The 23,348-nt window shown below is 39.1% G+C and overlaps 1 protein-coding gene across 1 annotated transcript in view; it reads right to left on the bottom strand.

The window, feature by feature from the left end:
- Nucleotides 1-23,348, bottom strand: part of stxbp5l (syntaxin binding protein 5L) — a 512,076-nt gene that overhangs the window by 384,126 nt on the left and 104,602 nt on the right. Inside the window, exon 3 of the mRNA XM_060832791.1 lies at nucleotides 3,440-3,521. Within this exon, the coding sequence (XP_060688774.1) occupies nucleotides 3,440-3,521 (82 nt within the window). The remainder of the gene's footprint in view (nucleotides 1-3,439; nucleotides 3,522-23,348) is intronic.

Genomic DNA, 23,348 nt, shown 5'->3' with positions numbered 1-23,348 from the left:
GTTTTATACTTACCGAGTCTATCCTACCAATCATTATCTTTAAGCCTATTTACCATCTGAGCTATTCAATTAGCTAAAATACAGATCCCGTCTACCAAAGGACTAGCTCCCTTTTTACCCACCACTGATGAACAAAGACACCTTGGATTGCAGGTTCAAAGTTCCTTGAAAATAGAGTCTCGGTAGATAGAATAGTGAAGAAGGCATTTACTGGTCAGAACATTGAGTAGAGGAGTTGGGAGGTCATGTTGCGGCTGTACACGACATTGATTAGGCCACTTTTGGAATGTTGCGTATAGTTCTGGTCTACCTCCTATTGGAAGGACGTTGTAAAACTTGAGAGGGTTCAGAAAATATTTACAAGGATGTTGCCATGGTTGGAGGGTTTGAGCTATATGGAGATGCTGAAAAGGCTGGGCTGTTTTCCCTGGATCATCAGAGGCTGAGGGATAACCGTATAAAGATTTATAAAATCATGAGGGGCATGAATAAGGTAAATAGACAAGATCTTTTTCCTAGGTTAGGAGAGTCCAGAGCTAGAGGGCATACATTTAGGGTGAGAGGGGAACGATGTAAAAAGGGACCTAAAGGGCAACGTTTTCACCGCAAAGGGTGGCACATGTATGGAATAAGCTGCCAGAGGAGGTTATAGAGGCTGATACAATTACAACATTTAAAAGACATCTGGATGGGTATATGAATAGAGGGATATGGGCTAAGTGCTGGCAAATGGGACTAGATTAACTTAGCATATCTGGTTGGCATGGACGGTTGGACCAAAGGGTCTGTTTCTGTGACTATATGGTTTGAGTGCTCAGTGTTGAAATACCTGGCTCCTACACATTTCACTCACCAACAAATTTAAACTTAGCAATTTTTTCCATGCCAATTTATGCTGTAGTTCAGGTATCAATCTAGAGATTGTTACATTTAAACATCTGCATTTTAATTTGTACTTTATTTCCTCAAACTCCTTCTGAAAGACCTCATTTCTAGTTCCCCTTCCATTATAGATTCCTAACTAAATACTCAACAACAGTATACTTGGTTGCTTCTCCAAATCTTCACCAGTTGTATGATTGCTGCTGATTGACACCCTGTTTGCTTCTAATAATTTTTGTAATAATAATCAATGTGCCAGAAAATTACATTGGCTGATAATTTTTTTAATAGTGTTAATATTGCCTATTGTGACTTGCAACATACACAATTTATTTTAGGGGTTTTTGGCTTTTAAATTAGTAACTTGTGGGTTTTCAGTGAGTATGAGGTTATTCATTAGTAAATATTTTTGTAGTCATGGGTGATTTCTTTTAAAAAACAAATTTTGTGGGCTGGGTTTAGAAATAACGTTTTTTTTCTGTAAGTTTGTAGGGCTTTATAACAAGGTGAACAAGCTTCCATTTAGAATGTCAGAGAGCTTAAGGCAATATACATAGCTTAGAGACAGATGTGTTGTTTTGTGTTTTATTTTGAGTCTTGGACAGTCCGGTGTAGTCATTTGATGTAGACTTTGTATAGATCAATATTCTGGAGAAGTGAAGGATATACTGAAACTGGATTACCTAAGAATCTTGCGTTGGCGATAATTCCAAACAGAAGTGTTGGGATAAAGCCTTGAAGAGATTAGTTAAAACTGCAAACGTTTAAACTCAGGTGTCTAATTGATCCAGAAAGAAGCTCTCTGAAGTTTCAGTCTGTAAGTTAGTCAGAAGACGTTCAAAACTATCGATGGTATTAGAGACAGAGACTCTGGTATATAAGTACTGCTTTGGGTACTGTACAAGATGTGTTTTTAATTACTATACCAGGGTGTGTTTTTCATGCTATACAAAAGATACTGTTTCTCTTGTAAACGAGTGATTTGGGATTAATCAGATTATATTTCGACTGTGTTTAAACATCTTTGAAATTATCTTATAAATAGATGTTTTGGATTATTCTATTTTGTCATCATTTATTTTGTTAATAAACTTCTGTTCTATTATTAAAGCAAAATCTGCAGCATTGCATGCTTACATTTCACTGTGGAACCCTTTCTTTAAAACCGTAAAATAAATTATGACCTATCAAGCCAGGTTTCAGTCTAGGATCTGACTTGTCCTGTAATAATGTCAGCCAAGATCATTACATACCACATTCATCAACACATGAATATTTAGTGCAAAAGCCATCGGCAATCTGAATAATTTGAGAATATTTAGTCAATCATGAGTTGTTGAGATTTAAAAAGTACTTTGCAATAGTTCAATCATTTCACAACTTCTATTTGTATAAGACTGCTTGATTAACGATAGCAATCGGTATACAATAACCAGCATAAATTAAAGTCAACCATATTTTCATGACATAGTTGTAATTTAATCTGAGAAACTGAACAGTTTCTCTTGGAAATTACACGCAAATGAAATAAGAATGCTGGCCACATGCCATTGCAGTGGTGCAGAGCAATCACGGAGCTTATAGTTAAAGTTGGCCACAGTGGACTTTGTGATGTAGATGCATCATCTGTTTAGATAAAAAGGTTTATAAAGGTGAAAATAACAGACAGAAAAGATGCATAGAAAAGTGAAAGTTGGAAGAGGGAAAGAAAAGAGCAAATATCAAAAGCATTGTGTTTAAATATATGTTACTGAGTAAAGTCAACTGTAAATTTATTACTACAGCATTTTACTAAGAGAATAAACTTTACCAGAAAAACAAAAATCTTAAACTTGTAGCTTTCTTTTAACACAGGGTGTACTGAGTTATTCAGAGGTGTCTTATATTTTTACACATCTTTTGTAATTCTGTTACCCTTGGACTTATTTGAAATTGTACTTTAATTTTAAAAAATCAGGTTTTTGTTATTTTTAAACTTACTGTACATGACTGTTTCAGAAATTTTGAGTTATGTTGGATTCTTGAATTGAAAAATATTTCAGGAACTACTATTTTTGGCCAGAAGTGTCAATAGGCCCACAAAAATGCATGGATTTATGATAGAGATGCACACAATAACTTGCACCTCAAAAACATTCCTGTCATCTATGGTTGCTATTAGTAGCACACAGGCCAGGAAGGTAAGAAATTAAGCATTATGTGACTTGGAAATCCTAAACCATCAATTATCTTCTAACAGGTCACATGAAATGATAACAGATGCCCAGAGCCTGTGATAACCATTATCTATGAGGATTCCTACGGCGATCGAAGAGTCTGCCGAAATTATTTAAATTAACTGATCTTACAAATTGCCCAGGGTCAGCGTTGCATTCCCTAAGCAGGAGAATTTTCCATTGTACTAATCTCTACCAGCACATCCACAGTATTTGATCAATGATCTCTGCACACAAGTCATCTAGTATACATTGCACAGCACGTTTTAAATGTATACTATTACTTGACAATGATTTTCTGTATTTAACAGATGTGAGGCAATTGAGTATGATTACCTTACCTCATTGATTAGGAACTGAAGCTGCAGCACAGCTGCCCCACTTTCATGTTGACAGTAACAATCAACCCCAGGACGACCTAAACTGGTGGAATATGAGTTAAGGAATCTGCTATTCACATGAAAGATACAGTCAGCTTTAAAACAATATTTGTTTAATTTAGCTAATCACTTAAATTGATATTGGTTAAAAATTGCCTCCAATTACAGCTTGAGCTTTTGGATGTATATTTAGTCCATTGATTGAAATATGGAAAACAAAAGCAGGAATAAGCCAGTCCATTGAGCTCACTCCCACCTTCATCCAGATCACGGTTAATCTTCTATCTTAGCACAAAACTTCTACTCTAGAAATCTATTTACTTTCTCAAACGCATTTAGTGACTTGGCTTCACAGCATTCCATGGTACAGAATTCCACAGTTTAACCACCCTGAATGAAGAAATCTCTTATCAGTCCGAAATGGCCTCATGCATATTCTGAGACTGTGATCCATTGCTTTGGATGCCCCTGCCAATGGAAATGTCATGCCTGTATCCAGTCTATCCAGCTGTGTCAGAATTTTATACATGCCAATGAGATCCTCTTTCATTCTTCCAAACTCCAGTAAGTATCAGCCTAGTTAATCTAACATCTCTTCATGCAACCTGCCATCCCAGAAACTTTGCTGCACTCCCTTTAGGCAAACAAATATTTTCTTAGGTAAGGATTCATAAATCCACCAGTAGTAGTCTCACCAAGGCCCTGTATGACTGCAGTACATACTTGCACCAGAACACAAATCTTCCTGCAATGAATGCCACCATTTCCCATGCTTTCCTATCAAAGTGAATAAGTATATACTTTTTCATAATATATTGCATATGTCATTCACCTGCCCACTTAATCAATTTGTTTAAATAACCCCGAAGCCTCTTGATATCCTCCTCCCCACAAAAAAATCCACCTTGTTCTGTGTTATCAAAAACATAGAAATCTTACATTTGATCCCCTCATCCAAATTATTGATATATATTCATGGTGAATAGCTGGGGTCCAAGACCTGATTTCCCCTGGTCACATCTTTCACTCAATAAAAGACCTATTCCTTCCCAGTCTATTTTCAGTCTCCTCACCGATTCTCAATCCATGCTAGTACACTATTATAATCTTGTGTTTCTATTTTGCACAATAATATCTGAAATTGGACTTTTAAGTTTTCAGAAAATCAAATTACAATTACAATTCAGAGCTCTTTCATTCAAATATAATTTAGGACAACTGCCTAAGTCGATGTCAGAAATACTCACGAATGCAACAAAAAAAAACTTGCATGCAAAACCCAGTTCAAAAACAGATAGTAATCTTTCAACTTTGGGAGCTGAGATCAAGTCTAGTCCAGACAAATAACATTGCATTTTCTTTCCTAACTGCCAACTGAATCTGCATGTTAGTCTTAAGAGAATATTGAACTAAGACTCCCAAGTCCCTTTGAGTTTCAGAATTCCAAAGCCTTTCCCCATTTAGAAAATAATTGATGCCTCTATTATTCCTACCAAAGAGCATAACCTTACACTTTCCCACATTGTACTCCATCTTTGCCCACTTTTTTAGCCTGTTCAAGTACCTCTGCAGCTTTTCTGCTTCCGCAACACTACCTTTCTCCCCACCTTTCTTTGTGTCACCTGCAAACTTAGCAAAAATGCCCTCAGTTCCTTGGTCTTGATCGTAAATGTATCATATGAATAGTTGTGGTCCCAACACAGGTGCCTGTGGAACTTCACTAGTTAATGGCTGATCCTGAAAAATACCCCTTTTTACCCACTCTCTGCCTTCTGCCAGTCAGTCATTCCTCTATTCATGCCCCTAAAACCATGGGTTATCTTATTTAGCAGTCTCCTATCCGGCAACTTGTCAAAGGCCTTCTAGGAATTCAAAAGATCACATCACTGGCTCTCCATTGTTTAATTTGTTTGTTACCTCCTCAAAGAATTCTAACAGATTTGTCAAGCATTTTGACTTTGACAAAGTCATTGAGAAAGTGAGGACTGCAGATGCTGGAGATCAGAGTCAAAACATGTAGTATTGGAAAAGTACAGCCAATCAGGCAGCATTTGACAAAGCTATGCTGACTCACCCCTATTTTACCATACCGTTCAAAGTACTCAGCAATCTCATCCTTAATAATAACCTCTAAAATCTTACCAATGACCAAGATTAGGTTAACCTGTCTTCTATCTCCCTTCATTCTTAAACAGGGGTGTAATATTAGCCATTTGTTATTAGCTGTTGATACCTGAAGATAAGATTAAATACGAAAATATGAGCTGAAATTCTTTCTGACACAGAATTTCTAAAGACTTTGTGACGGAAATTAACAATTTATGCTAAATGGACAAGCCAGTAAATTCATAAGATCTGTCTTCATTGTGCATATCATTAAAATGTGGAATTTATGTTTTAAAAATTGACTAATTTATCTGTCAAGTGTTTAACTTATGATGATTCTGATTTTATGATAGAGTAGACATCGATGGCATATCATCTGTGAAGCAGAACTTTGATGCAAGGACTTCAATGATTAATTTATAAATGATCCCCTCCCTGGTAGGTACCCTGCTCACAAAATTTATGTTTTAAAAAAAGTCAATTTAACTAGGCTTTCTTGAGTGAACAGAAGAATGAATTTATTAGTTACTAAGCCAGAGAAGAAATAATAATACGACGCATCCACAGATTAGGAATATGTATGAGTTAAAACAGAAATAAAATAAAAAAGATATACAGCTCAGACTCAGTCATTTGTGGTAAGTAAGTGGAAGAACATTGCAGCTAATATCATGGTTATTGCTGGTACCACTGATACTGATAGTCAAATAATAGAATGAGAGATTTGTCACTTTGCAGACCAATTGAAATTAATTTGGCCTGGTACCTTTCAACAGTGGTTGGCTGGCAGCACTTAAGAGACTGACTGTCATTTTCTGTCCTTTACAAGTATTGCAGCAATGTTTAATAGATGTATTAAATGTGATGACTTTTACAGCAAACTAATCCACACATTCAGCATCAAGTCAATAACAGAGACCAGGTTTGAAGATTGCTTTGACTCATTTTTAATCCGTGCCATTGTGTATTCTTGAAAAAGGAAATCCAACTCTCTCTTGCTCAGACTGTTGTCTGATTTTAACCATTATTTTCACAATCTGAAATACTCAGGGAATTATGGTCTACTTTGCAGTGCATTCCTCTCTTTGTAGTCTTCTTGACAGCTGCAGATGCGACACTCTGGAGTTCATCTCAAGGAAACTAATCAGAATTACATTTGCAATCCCTTTGGCTGTATTAGTCCTCTTTTAAAAAACACTCGGAATTTAAAAGTTTGAGATATTCATAGGTGATACAAGGTTATGATCCATTGTCATACCAACATCTAGCTGTTTTTTATGTCAATAATAATTACCAAATATATTTTATTTATATTATGCTAATGCTTCAGAAAATGTTCCAAAAATCCAAGAAAAAGTATAGGACTTCAATTGTCCCAATTGACTAACTCGGGTAGTCAGTGTGTGAAAGATTTACAGGGAGAGGGATTCTTAAAATACTTCTAGAAGAGCTTTCCAACATGTAGAAGGTTATACAAGAGAGGAGCACTATCCTGCACTTAATTTTAGGTAATGAAGCTGGGCAAATGTTTGAGCTATCAGTGGGGGAATGTTTTGCAGACAGTGATCATAACTCCATTAGAATTAAGATTGTTATGGAAAGGACAAAGGTGGACCTGAAATCAAGGTTATAAACTGAGGAAGGTTGATTTTAATAAGATCAGATATGATTTGGCTATATTTGGCCATAGTAGAATGGGAACATTTACATTTGGGTAAATGTGACAGAGCAGTGGCATACATTCAAGAAGGGAATAGGGAAAGCATAAGGTCAACATGTTCCAGTAAGGACAAAGGGAGGAGCCAACAAATCCTGTGAACACTGACTGTCAAGGATACAGGATTGAATAGAGGAAAAAAGGGAGGCTTATCGCAGATACCATAGACTCAAAACAACAGAAGCCCCAGAACAGTACAGAATGTGCAAGAGATAATTAAAAAGGAAATCAAGAGAGCAAAAAGGGCACATGAAATAGTAATGGTAGGTAAAATAAAAGAAAATCCTAAATTATTTTACAGATACATAAGGACAAACTGATAACTAGGGAAATAATAGGGCCTATTAATGACAGTGTTAATTTGTGCATGGAGCCAGAGAACATTGGTAGGGTTCTAAATGGAAATTGTGTCAATATTCACTAATGAGAGGGCTAGACGAGAGCCAACGTGGTCCTGTTATTCAAGAAGGGAGCAAGAGATAAACTAGGAACTAGAACTTGTCAATCTAATGTCAGTGATAAGCAAAACTATTGAAAGCAATTCTGAAGGACAAAATGAACTTGTAAATGGGACAGGCAGGAATTATCAAGAATAGTCAGCATGGTTTTGTTAAAGGGAGATCATGCCTCACCAATTTGATTGATTTTTTTTTGAAGTGGTGACCAGGTATGTAGATGAGGGTACGCTTTCGACATAGTCCATTTGGACTTCAGGAGGACTTTTGATGAGCATGGAAGACTGGTAGCAAGGTAAGAGCCCATAGGATCCAGGAAAATTTGGCAAATTGGATCCAGAATGAGCAGCAGGAAGCATATGATGATGGGCAAGGTATTCTTGTGACTTAAAGCCTGTGTCCAGTAAGGTTCCACAGGGATCAGTCTGGGGTCCCTTGCTGTTTGTGGTATACATTAACAATTTAAACTTGAGTGTAGGCTGGTTGAGCAGTAAGTTTGCAAGTGATACAAAAATTGGTGCGGTGGTAAATAGTGAGGACGATGGCCTTAGGTTACAGAAGGATATAGATGAGTTGGTCAGATGGGCTGATCAGTGGCAAATAGAGTTCAATCTGGATAAATGTGAGGTGATGCAATCAGTGTAGACAAACAAATCAAGTGAATAAATGATAAATGGTAAGATGCTGAGAAGCACCAAGGATCAGAGGGACCTTGTTGTTCATGTCCACTGGTCCCATAAGATAGTGAGAGAAGTAGATAAAAATGACTAAGGTGGCATTTGGGATAGTTGCCTTAATCTGTCAAGGTGTAGAGTTTAAGTGATGTGATGCTGGAACTGAATGAAATGATTATTAGATCACAGCTAAAGTATCGTGTGTGGGTCTGGAATCCACATTAGAGGAGGGGAGTGATTGCGCTGGACAGTGCAGAGGAAATGTAAAAGAATGTTGCCTGGGCTCAAGAGTTTTATTATGAAGAAAGATTGGATAGGCTAGGGGCTGTTTTACTTCGAACAGAGGACACGATTGGGGGAATTGGGCGGAGGGCCAGACTGAGATACTTGAACATATTCTGGTCATAGACAAGGTAGACAAGAAGAAACCTTTGCCTTTGGTGGAAGGATCAATCACCAGGGATTTAGATTTAAGATAAGGAACAATGCTTATAGGAGATGTGGTGATTTTTTTCATCCAGACGTAATGAGAACCTGGAATATACTGCCTGTAAAAGTGATAGTGCTATTTAAGAAATATTTAGATTTAGAGGCAATAGCAATAGTTATTTACAGCAATAACAAAACTTTGGACCAAGTGCTGGGAAATAGGACTAGAATAGTTAGGTCTTTCTTTTGACTGGTGCAGACTTGATGTGCTGAAGGGCCTTTTACTGTGCTGTAAACCTCCTTGACTCTAATCAATATCGCACCTTATTGGCATCTTTAGCCTTCTGCTACTGTGTAAGCTTGATGCAAAATAGTTTGTATCAAAATTATCCTGCAAGATAATGGCTAAGCTTATTAAACCATCACTTGTTGTAAATCACCAAAACTTATGAAAGGGCATTAGGCCATCAGTTTTGGCCCAAAGGGTGCTCTGTTTTCCTCAGGGTCCTCTGAAAGAGGAATGTATCTTAAACAATTTAACAACAGGTTAAGTTAGCCATTTCACTGCTTATTTACTGTAAACATGAGTGGCATTCTACACTAACATTAGGAATCTTAGAAAATTACTTTTCACCATACAATTAGTAATATGCTCTATGGTTTGCTGACAGGTATTTAAGTCATTTGTCCCAGTGACTGATAGATCATATCAATCAACACATCCCTTCGATTGCCCTCAACCAGTAGCGTGACAAACACATTCAACAAGCCTATGTTTGCAATACTCAAAACAGTATGTCCAACAGTAGAAACGATTTTGCAATTGGACAAAAATAAAAATCCTGATACTGCTAAGGATTACATTGGAAATCAATTTCAGATTGTTTGTTAGGCTTGCAGTAAAATTTGAAACAAAACAGAAGTTGCTGGAAAAGCTCAGCAGGTCAGGCATCTTCTATGAAGAGAGTCAAAGTTAACATTTTCGTTCCTCAGAAGTAAGATTTGCAGTAAGATTCATTTGCTCATGCTAAAAGCTATATAAATTCACATACAGGCCAATGTCCTTTGCAGACAAAGGGATACGTTCATTAACAGTTGCACCTTTTTCAATGATCAAAGGGTTATAGAGAAACAAACAATCCCCATTGCATTCCTCATGCAATGCCCTGACCAGTCAGAGTCGACCTGCTTGGTTTGAGTGCAATCAGCTAATTAAGATTTGCTGTTAACAATTTCTGTTGCACTTACATGCCAACTGTGGTCTAATCAATCAGCACCCTTTCTATTGCTGTAGAAGTTATTGTACTCTTTTTAGGTTTTTTTTGCATCTCAATTCTGCAAGATGCAAAGCTTCAGCTTTGTCTCTTTTTCGTAATGTCTAACATTATACTTAATTCTTCATTATATTTGGATCCTTGAATCATGCTCCTAGCTTACTGTTCTCTCATTAAAATATTTTAAACTGTGTCAGAAGCAAATTATAATAATTTATTTACATTTGTTCAACAATATATCAGCATGCTTTCAGTTAGAAGCACTTATTCATCTCAATGGTCCAAAACATTCTATCAAAATAATGGGGGAGGGGTGAGCACAAAAGTTCTCTCTGTTATTTAAATGTAAATGGCATGGAGAATTAAAACAGGGTGGATGTTCAAAGAAATGCAGAAACCAAAATGTCGTGAGTTGAGATACGTCTTTCCATCTTCAGTTTTGTTGACAAAATGGCATAATAATTATTAACTACTGCCCGCTTAGTTCCCTGCAATGAAAATCATTACTTCATAATTCTCAGGTATAAACAGATTGAATATCTTTTACAAAACATTTTGTCTTCATTTCCTCATTCTTGATCCATTTTTCCCCTCTAATGTTCTTTCTGTACCAAATTTGATTTTTAAATTACTTAAAAATTATGCAGCCTTGTTCTGACTCTGCAGAGAATTTCAGAATCCTTCAATCACATTGGTCATGCAGATACAGAGAAGCTTGCCTATACCAGCAACACATTTCAGCTCTGATCTCCAGCATCTGCAGACCTCACTTTTTACTCGAAGATTTTAACCTACTGCGAATCCTCTTGCAAGGATGCCTTCCTTGAAGAAGCTCTCTTCCTCCCTCTACAAGGATTTCAGGGAGTCTCTCTCTCACTGCACCCCCCCAGGTCATCTCCTCTGCCATACCTTTTATCTTAGCCTGCTGGACACACTTTCCTCATTCCTGATGAAGGGCTTTTGCCCGAAACGTCGAATTTCCTGTTCCTTGGATGCTGCCTGACCTGCTGCGCTTTAACCAGCAACACATTTCAGCTATTCACTTACATTTCATAGCTTTGCTCCAATAGGTATGGTGGGGAATTAATAGTGAGCAGTTGTATTAAGTATGTACTACAGTTTTATAACATCTTTAGATCGTGACCTTATGACATTTCATAAAAATTGGTAACGAATCTTTGACACAATACAGACATAGAACATAGAACAGTACAGCACAGAACAGGCCCTTCAGCCCACGATGTTGTGCCAACCACTGATCCTCATGTATGCACCCTCAAATTTCTGTGACCGGATGCATGTCCAGTAGTCTCTTAAATGTCTCCAATGACCTTGCTTCCACAACTGCAGCTGGCAACACATTCCATGCTCTCATTTAAGTTTTCATTCCTCAGGCTATCTTGCTTCATCATCAGAAAAGCCAATTTGGGATGGTGGAGTACAATTTTGTTTTAAAAAACTTTTTGCCTTCAACAATATATATTCTCATCAAGGCTTTTCTAGACTGGAATAAATTTTTGCTGGGCATTAGATACATTTGGTAAAATATTTGCCAGTGCTCATCGACTAATTTCCCCGTTGGCCCATTTTCCCAGGCGGCTTTAGACAACTTTCTCTTCATACCTCTGTATTAACCTTATTTAAATTGAGGACACTGGTTTGAGATTCGAGTTGTTGTCACTCAAATTGAATTTGAAATTCCACTATATTCTGTTGCTACCTCCTAAATGATCCTTAGCTATGAAATCTCTTCTTATTAAACCTACCTCATTACATTTTACTAGATCTAAAAGATCCTGTTCCTGCTCAGAGAAACAAGCCATGGTGCAGTCTACAAATTCACCGTCCACTTTATCCTTGTTCATCAGATTTGTCCATTCAATATGCAGATTGGGGCACTCATGACAACTGTAGTGCCCTTCTAACATGCATCCATTATTTCCTGATGTACATTTTGTTCCATAGTAAGGCAACTCTTTGAGGGGCTATAGATGACTCTTACTCATGATTTCTTTCCTTTGTCATTCCTAATTTCTGCCAACCCTGATTCCACATACATCATGATGAAATGCACCTTTAGCATTCTAACCACCGTACTGGTATCTTCCTTTATTTAATAAAAATACTCCACCTCCTTTTCCTTTTTGCTTATTCTTCTAGAATATTTAATATTAAATTCTTAAGTTTTCACTTTTTATCATTATTATTTTCACTCTTTTGAATTTCTGGGGCATTCTTCTGCTCATACTTTCTGTCCCTTTCTGTCACATTTGACCTCTCAAAAACAAATTGCTGGAGAAACTCAGCAGGTCTGGCAGCATCTGTGGGGAGACAACAGAGTTAACGTTTCAAGTCCATTGACCCTTCTTCAGAACTAGAAGCAGCTAGGAAAAAATGATGTTTATAGAATGGCAGCTAACTGGAAATGTGATCTCATTTTTGCAGGCATAACATAGGTGTTCTGCAAAGCTGGCACCAGTCTGTGTTTAATCTCTTTAGTGTAGAGAAGACAATACTGTGAACAGTTTATACAGTAGAGTGGATTGAATGAAGTGCACGTAAATCAATGCTTCACCTAGAGGATGTGTCGGGGCCTTGGATGGTGAGGAGAGAGAGAGAGGAGTTAATGAGTAGGTGTTGCATCTTCTGCAATTGCATGAAAAGGTGATGTGGGGAGCTGTTGGGAGTGGAGGCGGAGTGAACCAGATTGTCCTAAAGGGAAAAGTCCTTGCAGAAGGCTGACTGGGGAATAGAGGGGAATGTGTGTTTGGTGGTGGCATCCCACTGCAGGTGGCAGAAATGATGGTTTATGGCCCTTTGGATGCAGAGGTTGGTGGGATGGAAAGTAAGGACAATGGGGACACTTTGTCCTTAGGAGGGAAGGAAAGGAGTGAGGACAGAATTGTTGGAAATGGGTCGGCCACAACTGAGGAACTGTAGACCATGGGGAATCCTTGGCTGAGGAAAAAAGTAGACATTTTTGAGATTCCCCTTGTAGAATGTAGAACCATCAGACCAAATCTATTGGAGATGGATAAATTGCAAGTATGGAATGGAGCTCTTAAAGCAAGCAGGATGCAAGAATATATAGTCAACGTAACTATCAGGGGGTTTGTAATGGATATCGGTGGCTAGCTTTTACCTGAAGAAAACAGAAATGTCAAGGAAAGGAAGAGTTAAGTCAGAAATGGACCAGGTGATGGTGAAGGAAGGATGGAAATTGAAAAAGGAGAAATTGTTCAAAGTGAGGATGAGCTTGGCCAGGTATGGGAGGGTAGTGATGGAGGATGGGGACAGCTCAGGTCTTCTTTCAAGGAAGAAGCAGAAAGCCCTCAAACCATTCTGATGAGGGATGTACAAACAGAGGAATTACATATCTATTTGTGAAGCGAAAGTGGCTGGTGCAAGCAAACTGAAAATTTTGAAACCGAGAAAGCGTCAGTAGAATCACAAATCTAAGTGGGAAGAAAAATTTCAAGTCACGGTAGAAAGAAATTAGTTTTCCATAGTTCTCACTACAGCTGCTGCCAGATTTGTATTTAAACTGAGAGGGTGCTGTTATGTGCACAGCAGAATGTAGGCGAATGTCACTTTTTCACATTAAAATGTTCCTACAATGAGAGCAAGTACATGGCTTAATGCTGTTGCTGACCTCATAGGTCACCCTGTCAGCCACACTTTCTTAGCAGCTAGGTCTTATTACTGAGGGGAAAAGGTCTCTTTCTGACTCCACAATGACTCCAACAAGAGACCAAGTGAGACACCATTGAAAGGAAGACTTGCACTTACATCACACATTTCACAGCCTCAGGTTGTCACAAATGCTTTCCTTTATTGGTCAGAGCATTGAGTATAGGAGTTGGGAGGTCACGTTGCAGCTGTGCAGGACATTGGTTAGGCTACTTTGGAATATTGCGTGCATTTCTGGTCTTCTTCCTATCGGAAGGATATTGTGAAACTTGAAAGGGTTCAGAAAAGATTTACAAGGATTTTGCCAGGTTGAAGAACTTGAACTATAGGGAGAGGCTGAATAGACTTGGGGCAGTTTTCCCTGGAGCATCTTGGCTGACGGGTCACCTCATAGCGGTTTACAAAATCATGAGGGGCATGGATAGGATAAATAGACAAAGTCTTTTCCCTGGGGTGGGAGAGTCCAGAACTGGAGGGCATAGATTTAGGGCGAGAGAGGAAAGATATAAAAGGTACCTAAGGGCAACTTTTTCATGCAGAGGGTGGTGCATGTATGTAATTAACTGCCAGAGGAAGTGGCAAAAGCTGGTACAATTGCAACATTTAAAATGCATCTGGATGGGTATATGAATAGGAAGGATTCAGAGGGATGTGGGCCAATTGCTGGCAAATGGGACTAGCTTAGGTTGGGATATCTGGTTGGCATGGACAAGTTGGACCGAAGGGTCTGTTTATATGCTGTACATCTCTATGACTCTATGACTAAGTACTTTACATTCATTTATATATTTTAAAACAAAATCACTTTTTCTAACAGAGAACAGTGGTCATATGGAATGACGAAGTAGCATTTAATCATTTTGATATCAATCTTATACTTGTGCCTTTCTTGGCAACTCACACTACCTGCAAATGTCAGAGTTTATCTTACTGGATATAAAGATTGTGTCATGCTAGTCCTTGTTCTGCTGCGCAAAAAAAAGACAGAATTTGAAAGATAATGAGTTAACTAAATTAAAAGACACTGATAGATGTACTGAATGTTCTTCTAGTTGTGGGATCCCTTTGTGTTTCCTGATTTATAGGGGGACAGAGCCTCTGTGTAAACCAGTAGGTTTTAATTCTGGAAATGGATCCCATAGCCTTATAACTCTGAAATTAGATAATTTCTGGTCTCTCTAAATTTCTAACTCATATCTATGTCCCCTCCTGACTCCTGGACTGCTAGAAACCACCATTCTTTCATAATTTTATGCACTTCTACAATAATATTCAACATTTTGCATATTTTAAGATTGTACACTGGTTGATCATTATCTATTTAATTTCCTATCTAACATGAGGTGCTCCCCTTAATGTTTAATGAATTCACAGTTCCAAATCCCTTGTGGTTACCAATCAGCGCTGTAACAGACTACTGCTGTTCAGAGGATAATTACTACTACTGTTTTTAGTAATCAAAATATACCACTTCATAGTTACATACATTAAATTCTGTCATTTATAAGTAAACACATTCTTATCAGTATTTCATTGTAGCTCCTTTTTGGTCTGCTAATGAATATTGCATATTTAGAAATCAGCTTCAAATTTCAACATACTTCCCACTAAAGGATCATATCCAAATCATTATCATGTGCAGTAAAAAGTAGCCCCTGTATTGAGCACTGAGACATCACTTGCTACTTCCAAACATTCTTTGAAAAAGTCATTAATTTCTATTTTGTTTTTTTTTCCACAATAGCCAAATTTTTTTTCACAGCCCCTCAATTCAGATTCTTGAACTCTACAATCTGTGACATGTTCCCCTCGTGCGTGTCTGGTATCTTCTCAAGGTAGACAAGCAGGAGGCTGTAAGAATGCAGCAAGCCAGACATCAGGAGGTGGATAAGTCGACATTTCGGGTGTAATCCTTCTTCAGGACTGGGGGTGGGTGTAAGAGGAGCTGCAGATAAAGGGGTTGGCGGGGCAGGGTGGTGAAGTGGGGATAGGTCAATACAGTCAGAGGGTAGGATCTGGTTGGTCAATGGGATGAATGAATCTGGTAGGTGGCTGCGAGGAGTGGAAAGGAGGGGGTGGAGCTGGGAAGGGAGTCAGGGTGAGGGAATGGAGGTTATTTGAAATTGGTGAATTCCATATTGAGTCTTCTGGGCTGGAGGCTGCCCAGGTGGAAGATGAAGTGTTGTTCCTCCAACCTGCAGTTTGGTTCGTTGTGGCAATGGAGGAGGCCAAGAATGGTCATGTAAGAAGGGGAGTGGAAAGAGGAATAAAAATGGACAGTGACTTGGAGGTCCAGTTGGCCCCTGCAGGCCTGGCTGAGATGCTCAGCGAACCATTCCCAAAGTTTACGCTCAGTCTCCCCGATGTAAACAACATCACATCAGGAGCACCAGATGCAGTAAACTAGGTTGGAAGAGAGGCAGGTGAATCTCTATCTCACCTGAAAGGACTGTTTGGGGCCCTGGATGGAGGTGAGGGGGATGGTGTGTCGGCAGGCTTTACATCTTTTGTGTCTGTAGAGGAAGGTACCTGGAGGTTCAGGTGAGGGGGTGGCACAAACCAAGGACTGGTGGAGGGAACCATCTTTACCGAAGGCAGGGAGGGGTGGGCAGGGCAAGATGTTCTTGGTGGTGGGGTCTAGTTGGAGTTGGCACAAATGTTTAAGGATGATGAGTTGGATGCGGAGTCTGGTAGGGTGGTAGGTGAGGACAAGGGGGACTCTGTCTTTATTGCATTTCGAGGGAGGGTTTAGGGCAGTGGAATGGGGAATGGAGGTGGTGCAGTGGAGGGATGTCTGGGTGTTCGAAATAGGTGGACATCTGATGCTTGGGAGTGAATGTCTCCTCGTCCGAGCAGATATGGCAGAGGTGCAGGAATTTGGAGAATAGGATGGAGTTCTTACAGGATATGTGGTGTTCTCTACATTGGGGAGACCAAACATAAACTTAGAGAGTGGTTTGCCAAGCATCTCAGCCAGGCCTGCAGGGACCAACTAGACCCTGCCCGCCCCCCAGCCCCGGCCATCGCCCATTTTAATTCCCCTTCCCACTCCCTTTCCAACATGACCATACTGGCATCCTGCATTGCCACAATGAACCAAACCACAAATTCGAGGAACAACACCTCCTCTTTGGCCTGGGCAGCCTACAGCCCAGAGGATTCAACATGGAGTTCTCCAATTTCGAATCACCTCCCTTCCCAGCCAACTACCCCTTCCATCCACCTACCAGATTCATTCCTCCCATTGACCAACCAGGTCGTACCCTCTGCCTGTCTTCACCTATCCCCACTTCACCACCCTTCCTCGCCACCCTGTTTATCTGCAGCTCCCCTTATACCCAACCCCAGTCCTGAAAAAGGATTACACCTGAAACATTGACTTGTCCACCTCCTGATGCCGTCTGGTTTACCGTATTCTTCCAGCCTCCTGCTTGTCTACTTTGGATTCCAGCATCTGCAGTTTTTTTTACTCTAATTCATCCTCAAAGCATCCTATGAGGTTGACCAAGTCAAATCTTTTCTTTTTGAAATCTATGCTTTCTACTTTTATCTACTTCTCTTCATTCACTTACATGGTATATCCATCCTTAATTAGGAACTCAATTTTACTCCAAAGATATTAAATTAATTGACCTGTAATTGTCTACATTAACTCTGACTCTCTTTTGAAAAATGTATATTACATTGGACACTCTCCAAATGCTCTGGCACACATCCATAGAGTCCTAAAAGTGTAATTGTTGGGACCTTGTCAAATTCTTCTTTCAATTTCTCTTAGGATTTTAGGATGTATTCAATTAAACTCTGGATTCCTTCAGCCTAATTAATCACAGCATCACAGAAGCACAGACTTGTTACAGCATTGAAGGAGGCCATTTAGCCCATTGCATCATCTCTGGCTTGTTAAATGAGCATCATTTCCTCGTGCCTTTTTCCTGCTTTCCCAATACCCTTGCATCTTATTTTTATCCAAATAATCATTAAATGCCTCAACTGAATCTGCCTTCAAAATATGCCCAACTTTTCATGTTATTTTCATAACACTGCTAATTGCAAAAATCTCTGGGAAATCTGTCAACCACGGTTCCACTTTCTATAACTCCAGTGTTGATTTTGGCCAATCATGTTAAAATTTTCGAAACATCCCATTACAACATCCCTAACGATAGATTTTGGCTTTCTCACTTTTCAGAATAGTAATATTTAAGATACACAGCCTGTCAATATTAGTACTGCATTACAAAGTGCATCACTTCATATCCTCTGTATGAAGTTCACGGTCACGATCTCCCCATTTCACCATCCTGAAGCATAAAATATCCTCATATGATCTATTACTTTGTCGAATTTCATAATGAATGCAAACTTATGCTATTTCCTGTATCCAAATCTGGCTTGTTTTTTAAAAACTGTAAAGAGCAATGAACAACAATTGACCCTTGAGAATGCCACTACAAATAACCAGTCTGAAAAACACACCGAGAATTATTCTCTGCTTTCTGAACCAATTTTGTATTCATACTGCCACTTTCCACTTATTCCATAGAATCATACAGTGCAGAAGAGGCCTATAGAGCGCACTAACAAAAAAATACTCTTAAATCGACACTTTCCAATTATGGCCCATAGTTTTGACTGTTATGATGTTTCAAGTGCTCATCCAAGTACTTTGTCCAAGTTTTGAGGTTTCCTATCTCAACTACCCTCCTAAATAATACATTCCAGACCCCCAACACTCTCTGGGTGAAAACAGTTTTTTTCCCACATCCCCTCTAAATGTCCTGCCTTTCATCTTCAAATTGTGCACCCTTGTTATTGACCCTTCAACTAAGGGGAACAGCTGCTTTCTACCCACCCTGTCTATGCTCCTAATAATCTTATACACCTCGTTCAGGTCCCCTCTCAGCTTTCTCTGTTCTAAATAAAACAACTTAAGCTTATCCAGCCTCTCTTCATAGAGAAACTGCTCTATATCAAACAACATCCTGGTGAATCTCCTTTGCATGTTCTCCAGTGTAATGACATCCTTCCCATGGTGCAATGACCAAAACTGCATGCAGTACTTAGGCTGTGGCCTAACCAAAATCCTATACAGCTCCAACACAGCCTCTCTCCTCTTATAATCTCTGTCATGACAGATAAAGGCAAGTGTCCTGTATGCCTTCTTAACTACCCTATTAATCTGAGTTGCTGCCTCAGGGGTCTGGACAAGCATCCCAAAATTGCACTGTTCCTCTGAGCTTCTTACTATCTTTCAATTCATTAAGTACTCCCTTGTCTTCTTACTTCTTCAAAAATGCATCATCTCACACTTGGTATTATATTCCATCTGTCCATCTAACCATTCCATTTATATCCTCCTGTAACCCAAGACTTTCTTACTGACCTGACCAATCTTTGTGTCATCTACCAAGTCAACTTGTGTCAGCTTGCCAAGAGATCCTTGATCCCATGTGTTTTTACCTTCTTTATCAGTCTCCCATGTGAGATCTTATTAAAGGCTGTGCTGAAATCCAGATAAGCTACATCAACTGAATTACATTATCTATATACCTGGTCACTTTGTTGAAAAGTTCAATCAAATTTGTTGGCCTGACGTCCCTCTGACAAAGCTGACTACCTCTGATCAAACCTAGCCTCTTCAAACGGAGATCAATTCTTTCCTTCAGAATTTTCTCCAATCATTTCCCTATCACTGATGTGAGACTCTGGTCTATAATTCCTTGGTTTATCTCTACCATCCTTCTTGAAAAGTAGAATCACATTTGCTGTCCTCTAGTGTTTTTGTCACCCATCTTGTGGCCAGAGGGGAATTGCAAATTTGTGTCAGGAACACTGCAATTTTTTTCCTTCATTTCCCACAGCAGCCTGGACCTGGGGATTTGTCCATTTTTAAGCCAGTTAAAACATCCAATACCTCCTCATTTCCAACAAGAACATCATTGACCCTCTTCTCGAATTCTGCACCCACATCTACCTTCTCCAAAATGAAAATAAAAGCAAAGTACTCATTTAACACCCTATCAATGTCCTCAGTTCCACACACAGATCACCCCCTTGCTCCCTATTGAGCTCTAATCTTTTCCTGATTATCCTCTTCCCCTTGATATACTTATAGAATAACTAGGAATTCTCCCTAATCTTAACCACCAGTACTTTTTCAAGGCCCCTTTCTCTCCAAATTGCTTTTTTTAGGTTTACCTCTGTACTTTCTATACCTCACTAAGGTTTGCAAAGATTTACTCCCTTTGCACTTATAAAAAGCTTCTCTTTTCCTTCTAATCATTCCTGAATATCTCAACACATCCAGGGTTCTCTGGGCCTGTTGCTCTACATTTCAACCTAAACAGAACATATTAGGTCTGTACTCCTACTAATTTCTTTTGAAAGCCCTGCACTGTTCTGCTGTAGATTTACACAGAAGTGTGTGGAGCTCACATTTTTGTAATTGGGAACACTTTCTGCATAGGTAGTCATCTAGGATGCTGATAAGGTTTGTGACTTCCCGTGTATGACGGGTCACACATTCCACTTGGGTGATCTCACCTTAAACTTAAATTTACTTCATCTTACTAACTTTTCTAATTACTTAATCTTAAAGACTTTTCCTTTAAACTTAACTTTAGTCAACTTTTCTTGTTCTCTGTAGACAAGCAGGAGGCTGGAAGAACATAGCAAGCCTGAAGAAGGGTTACACCTGAAATGTTGACTTCTCCATCTCCTGATGCTGTCTAGCTTGCTGTGTTCTTCATAGCAAGCCTGAAGAAGGGTTACACCTGAAATGTTGACTTCTCCATCTCCTGATGCTGTCTAGCTTGCTGTGTTCTTCCAGTCTCCTGCTTGTCTATCTTGGATTCCAGCATATGCAGTTTTTTTGTTGTCTCTTTTCTTATTCTCTGGCGTTTTTCAGTTAATCAGTTAATGATCTCCCAGCTCTTAGGCCTTGGACTGCTCCTGCCTCCACTGATCTGTGAAAGTACTTAGCACAACAAGACAGCAAAAAAAAATCCTTGCCCAATTCACCTCACTCCCAGACTTACCAAACTGCCACACTGGTGGGTGATAGTTGCAAGAGACCTTATTTAATACTCTCTGCCTCAGCCACTTCAGGAACTGGTTTAAAACCAGATTAATTAGTAGCCACCATTAACTATCCACGCTACAGAAGCCCCATTAGGAGAGATTGTTTTTACTTTCCTTAGCTCTAAAAGAGTTAACTATTTAGCCTTTAATTAAACGCTATGAAAATTGATACTATCAAAGAGGGAGCAGCAATCAGTACTTGAATCTTAAGCAAGAAAGTAACTCAAACTCCAACACTTTTGAAACTGCCACACTCCACTCACTACAGATTGCACTCTGATTTCCATGGGCTTTAATCTTCGTTGCAACTTTGTCTTTTGAGAAACCATAAATCTGAAATGTTAACTGGTTCTCTTGCCACAGAATCAGCCAACCCTGAGAGTTCACAGAATTTTCTGGTTTTGTTTCAGATTTCCAACATTTGTAGTATATTGCTTTCCACTGCACTGTCTTGAGTAATTTTACACGTTCCCATACCAAAGAATTCAAATCAAATTAATCTCAGAGGACTAATCTTTGATAAATCCAGGTTCTTCATGATCAATCCATATTTGTGCCCGATAATGGTTTCCAACAACATTCACCGCCTTCCCTAACCAAATATATAATTTGCTTGGTTTATCTTTTACATGTTTCTGAATATTGGTATGGCAACCCTCCATCCCCTAGCACTACCTTGCTTCCATTGAAAATGTAATGATTATGACTGATGCCTCTATTGTTTACTTTCAGCAGGCTTCTTTCAGCAACCTAGGATGCATTCCATCTACACCAGGCGACTTTTATGCCCAAAACATTATGAACATATCAACATACAAATGTGAAACAGAAATAGCCCATTGGCTTCAAGCCTGTTCCAACATTTAATAAGACCATGGTTGATCTGATTTTAATCTTAACTCCAGATTACTGACTACTCTGGATAAACTTTCACCTCTTCATTTATCAAGATCATATTTGCTTCTACCTTAAAAATATTCAAAAGTACTGTTCTCCATTGTGAGGTAGAGAGTGAGTAAGGAAACTCCAAAGACTCATTATCCTCAGAGGAAAAACAAATCCCTTTTTTTTCTCTCGAAAATGGCTGGCCCTTATTTTTAACCAGTGAACCAACATTCTAGATTCTCCTACCGAAGAAAATATCTTTTCCTTATCTACCCTGACAAATCTCCTCAGGATGTTGTATTGTCAATCAAGTCACCTTTTGCACTCTTAACTCCAAGGCCAAAAGCCTAGCCTATCTTGTGTTCCCTCATAAAACAACCTTCTTATTCCAAGTGTTTGCCTAGAGTACAAAATGCCTCCAACACATTTGCACTCTTCCTCAAAATTGGGGAAATCGAGACTGCACACAGTACTCCATGTATGCTCTCACTGTATCACTAAAGCGTAGCTTCTTTCATTTGTAACCAACACTCCGTGCAAAAAAAAACCAATAACACTATTTTTGGTTTCACAGCTACTTTTTGTACTTGTATACTATCCTCGTGCATTTCATGCACTTGGACACCAGCTTCCTCTGCATCGCGGAGCACTACAACCTATGAGTTTTTTTTATTCTTAATTAACAAATTTGACGTAACAAAGTATATTTTTCCTATAAATATTGTTGAGGGGGCGAAGGATGTCAGAGTTGCCATATTTTATAAGAAATATCGAATCAAGACCAGCTCTGACTGTAAAGGGGCTGTAAAAGATTCCACGGCACAACATGGATGACTCGAGAGCTATCCTACTGTATCCTACTAACTTTTATTCCTCAATCTATATTATAAAATAGATTCTCTGGTTATTTTAAAAAATAAATCTGGAATTAAGAATCTACTGATGACCGTGAAATCATTATCGATTGTCAGAAAAACCAATCAGCTTCACTAAAGTTCTTCAGGGAAAGAAATTTGCCATCCTCACCTGGTCTAGCCTACATGTGACTTCAGACACACAACTATGTGGTTGACTCTCAATTGCCCTCTGAAATTGCCTAGCAAACCAATCAGTTGTACCAATTGCTACAAAGTCTCAAAGGAACAAACGAGATGGATTATCTGGCAACTACCTAGGCACCAGAAAAAGCAACGGCAGAAACAGCTCTGTCGATTCTGCAAAGTCCTCCTCACGAGCATCTGGGGGCTAGTGCCAAAATTGGGAGAGCCGTCTTACACACTAGTCAAGCAAACGCTTGTCAAAGTCATACACACAAAATCATACCTTAGAGACAATATCCCAGACACCACCATCACTATCCCTGGATATGTCCTGTCTAACCAGCAGGACAGACCCAGTAAAGGTGGTGGTTCAGTGGTATACAGTCTGTTGCTCTGGTAGCCCTCAACATCGACTCCAAACCCCATGAAGTCTCATGGCTTCAGGTTAAATGTGGGCAAGGAAAGCTCCTGCTGATTATTATGTCCTGTCCCACCTCAGCTGATGAATCATGAATCC

This window comes from Hemiscyllium ocellatum, chromosome 12, assembly GCF_020745735.1.
Source record: "Hemiscyllium ocellatum isolate sHemOce1 chromosome 12, sHemOce1.pat.X.cur, whole genome shotgun sequence".
Taxonomy (NCBI): Eukaryota; Metazoa; Chordata; class Chondrichthyes; order Orectolobiformes; family Hemiscylliidae; genus Hemiscyllium; species Hemiscyllium ocellatum.
Note: the sequence above shows the minus strand (reverse complement) of the source record. Positions and strands in the feature narration are given on the sequence as shown.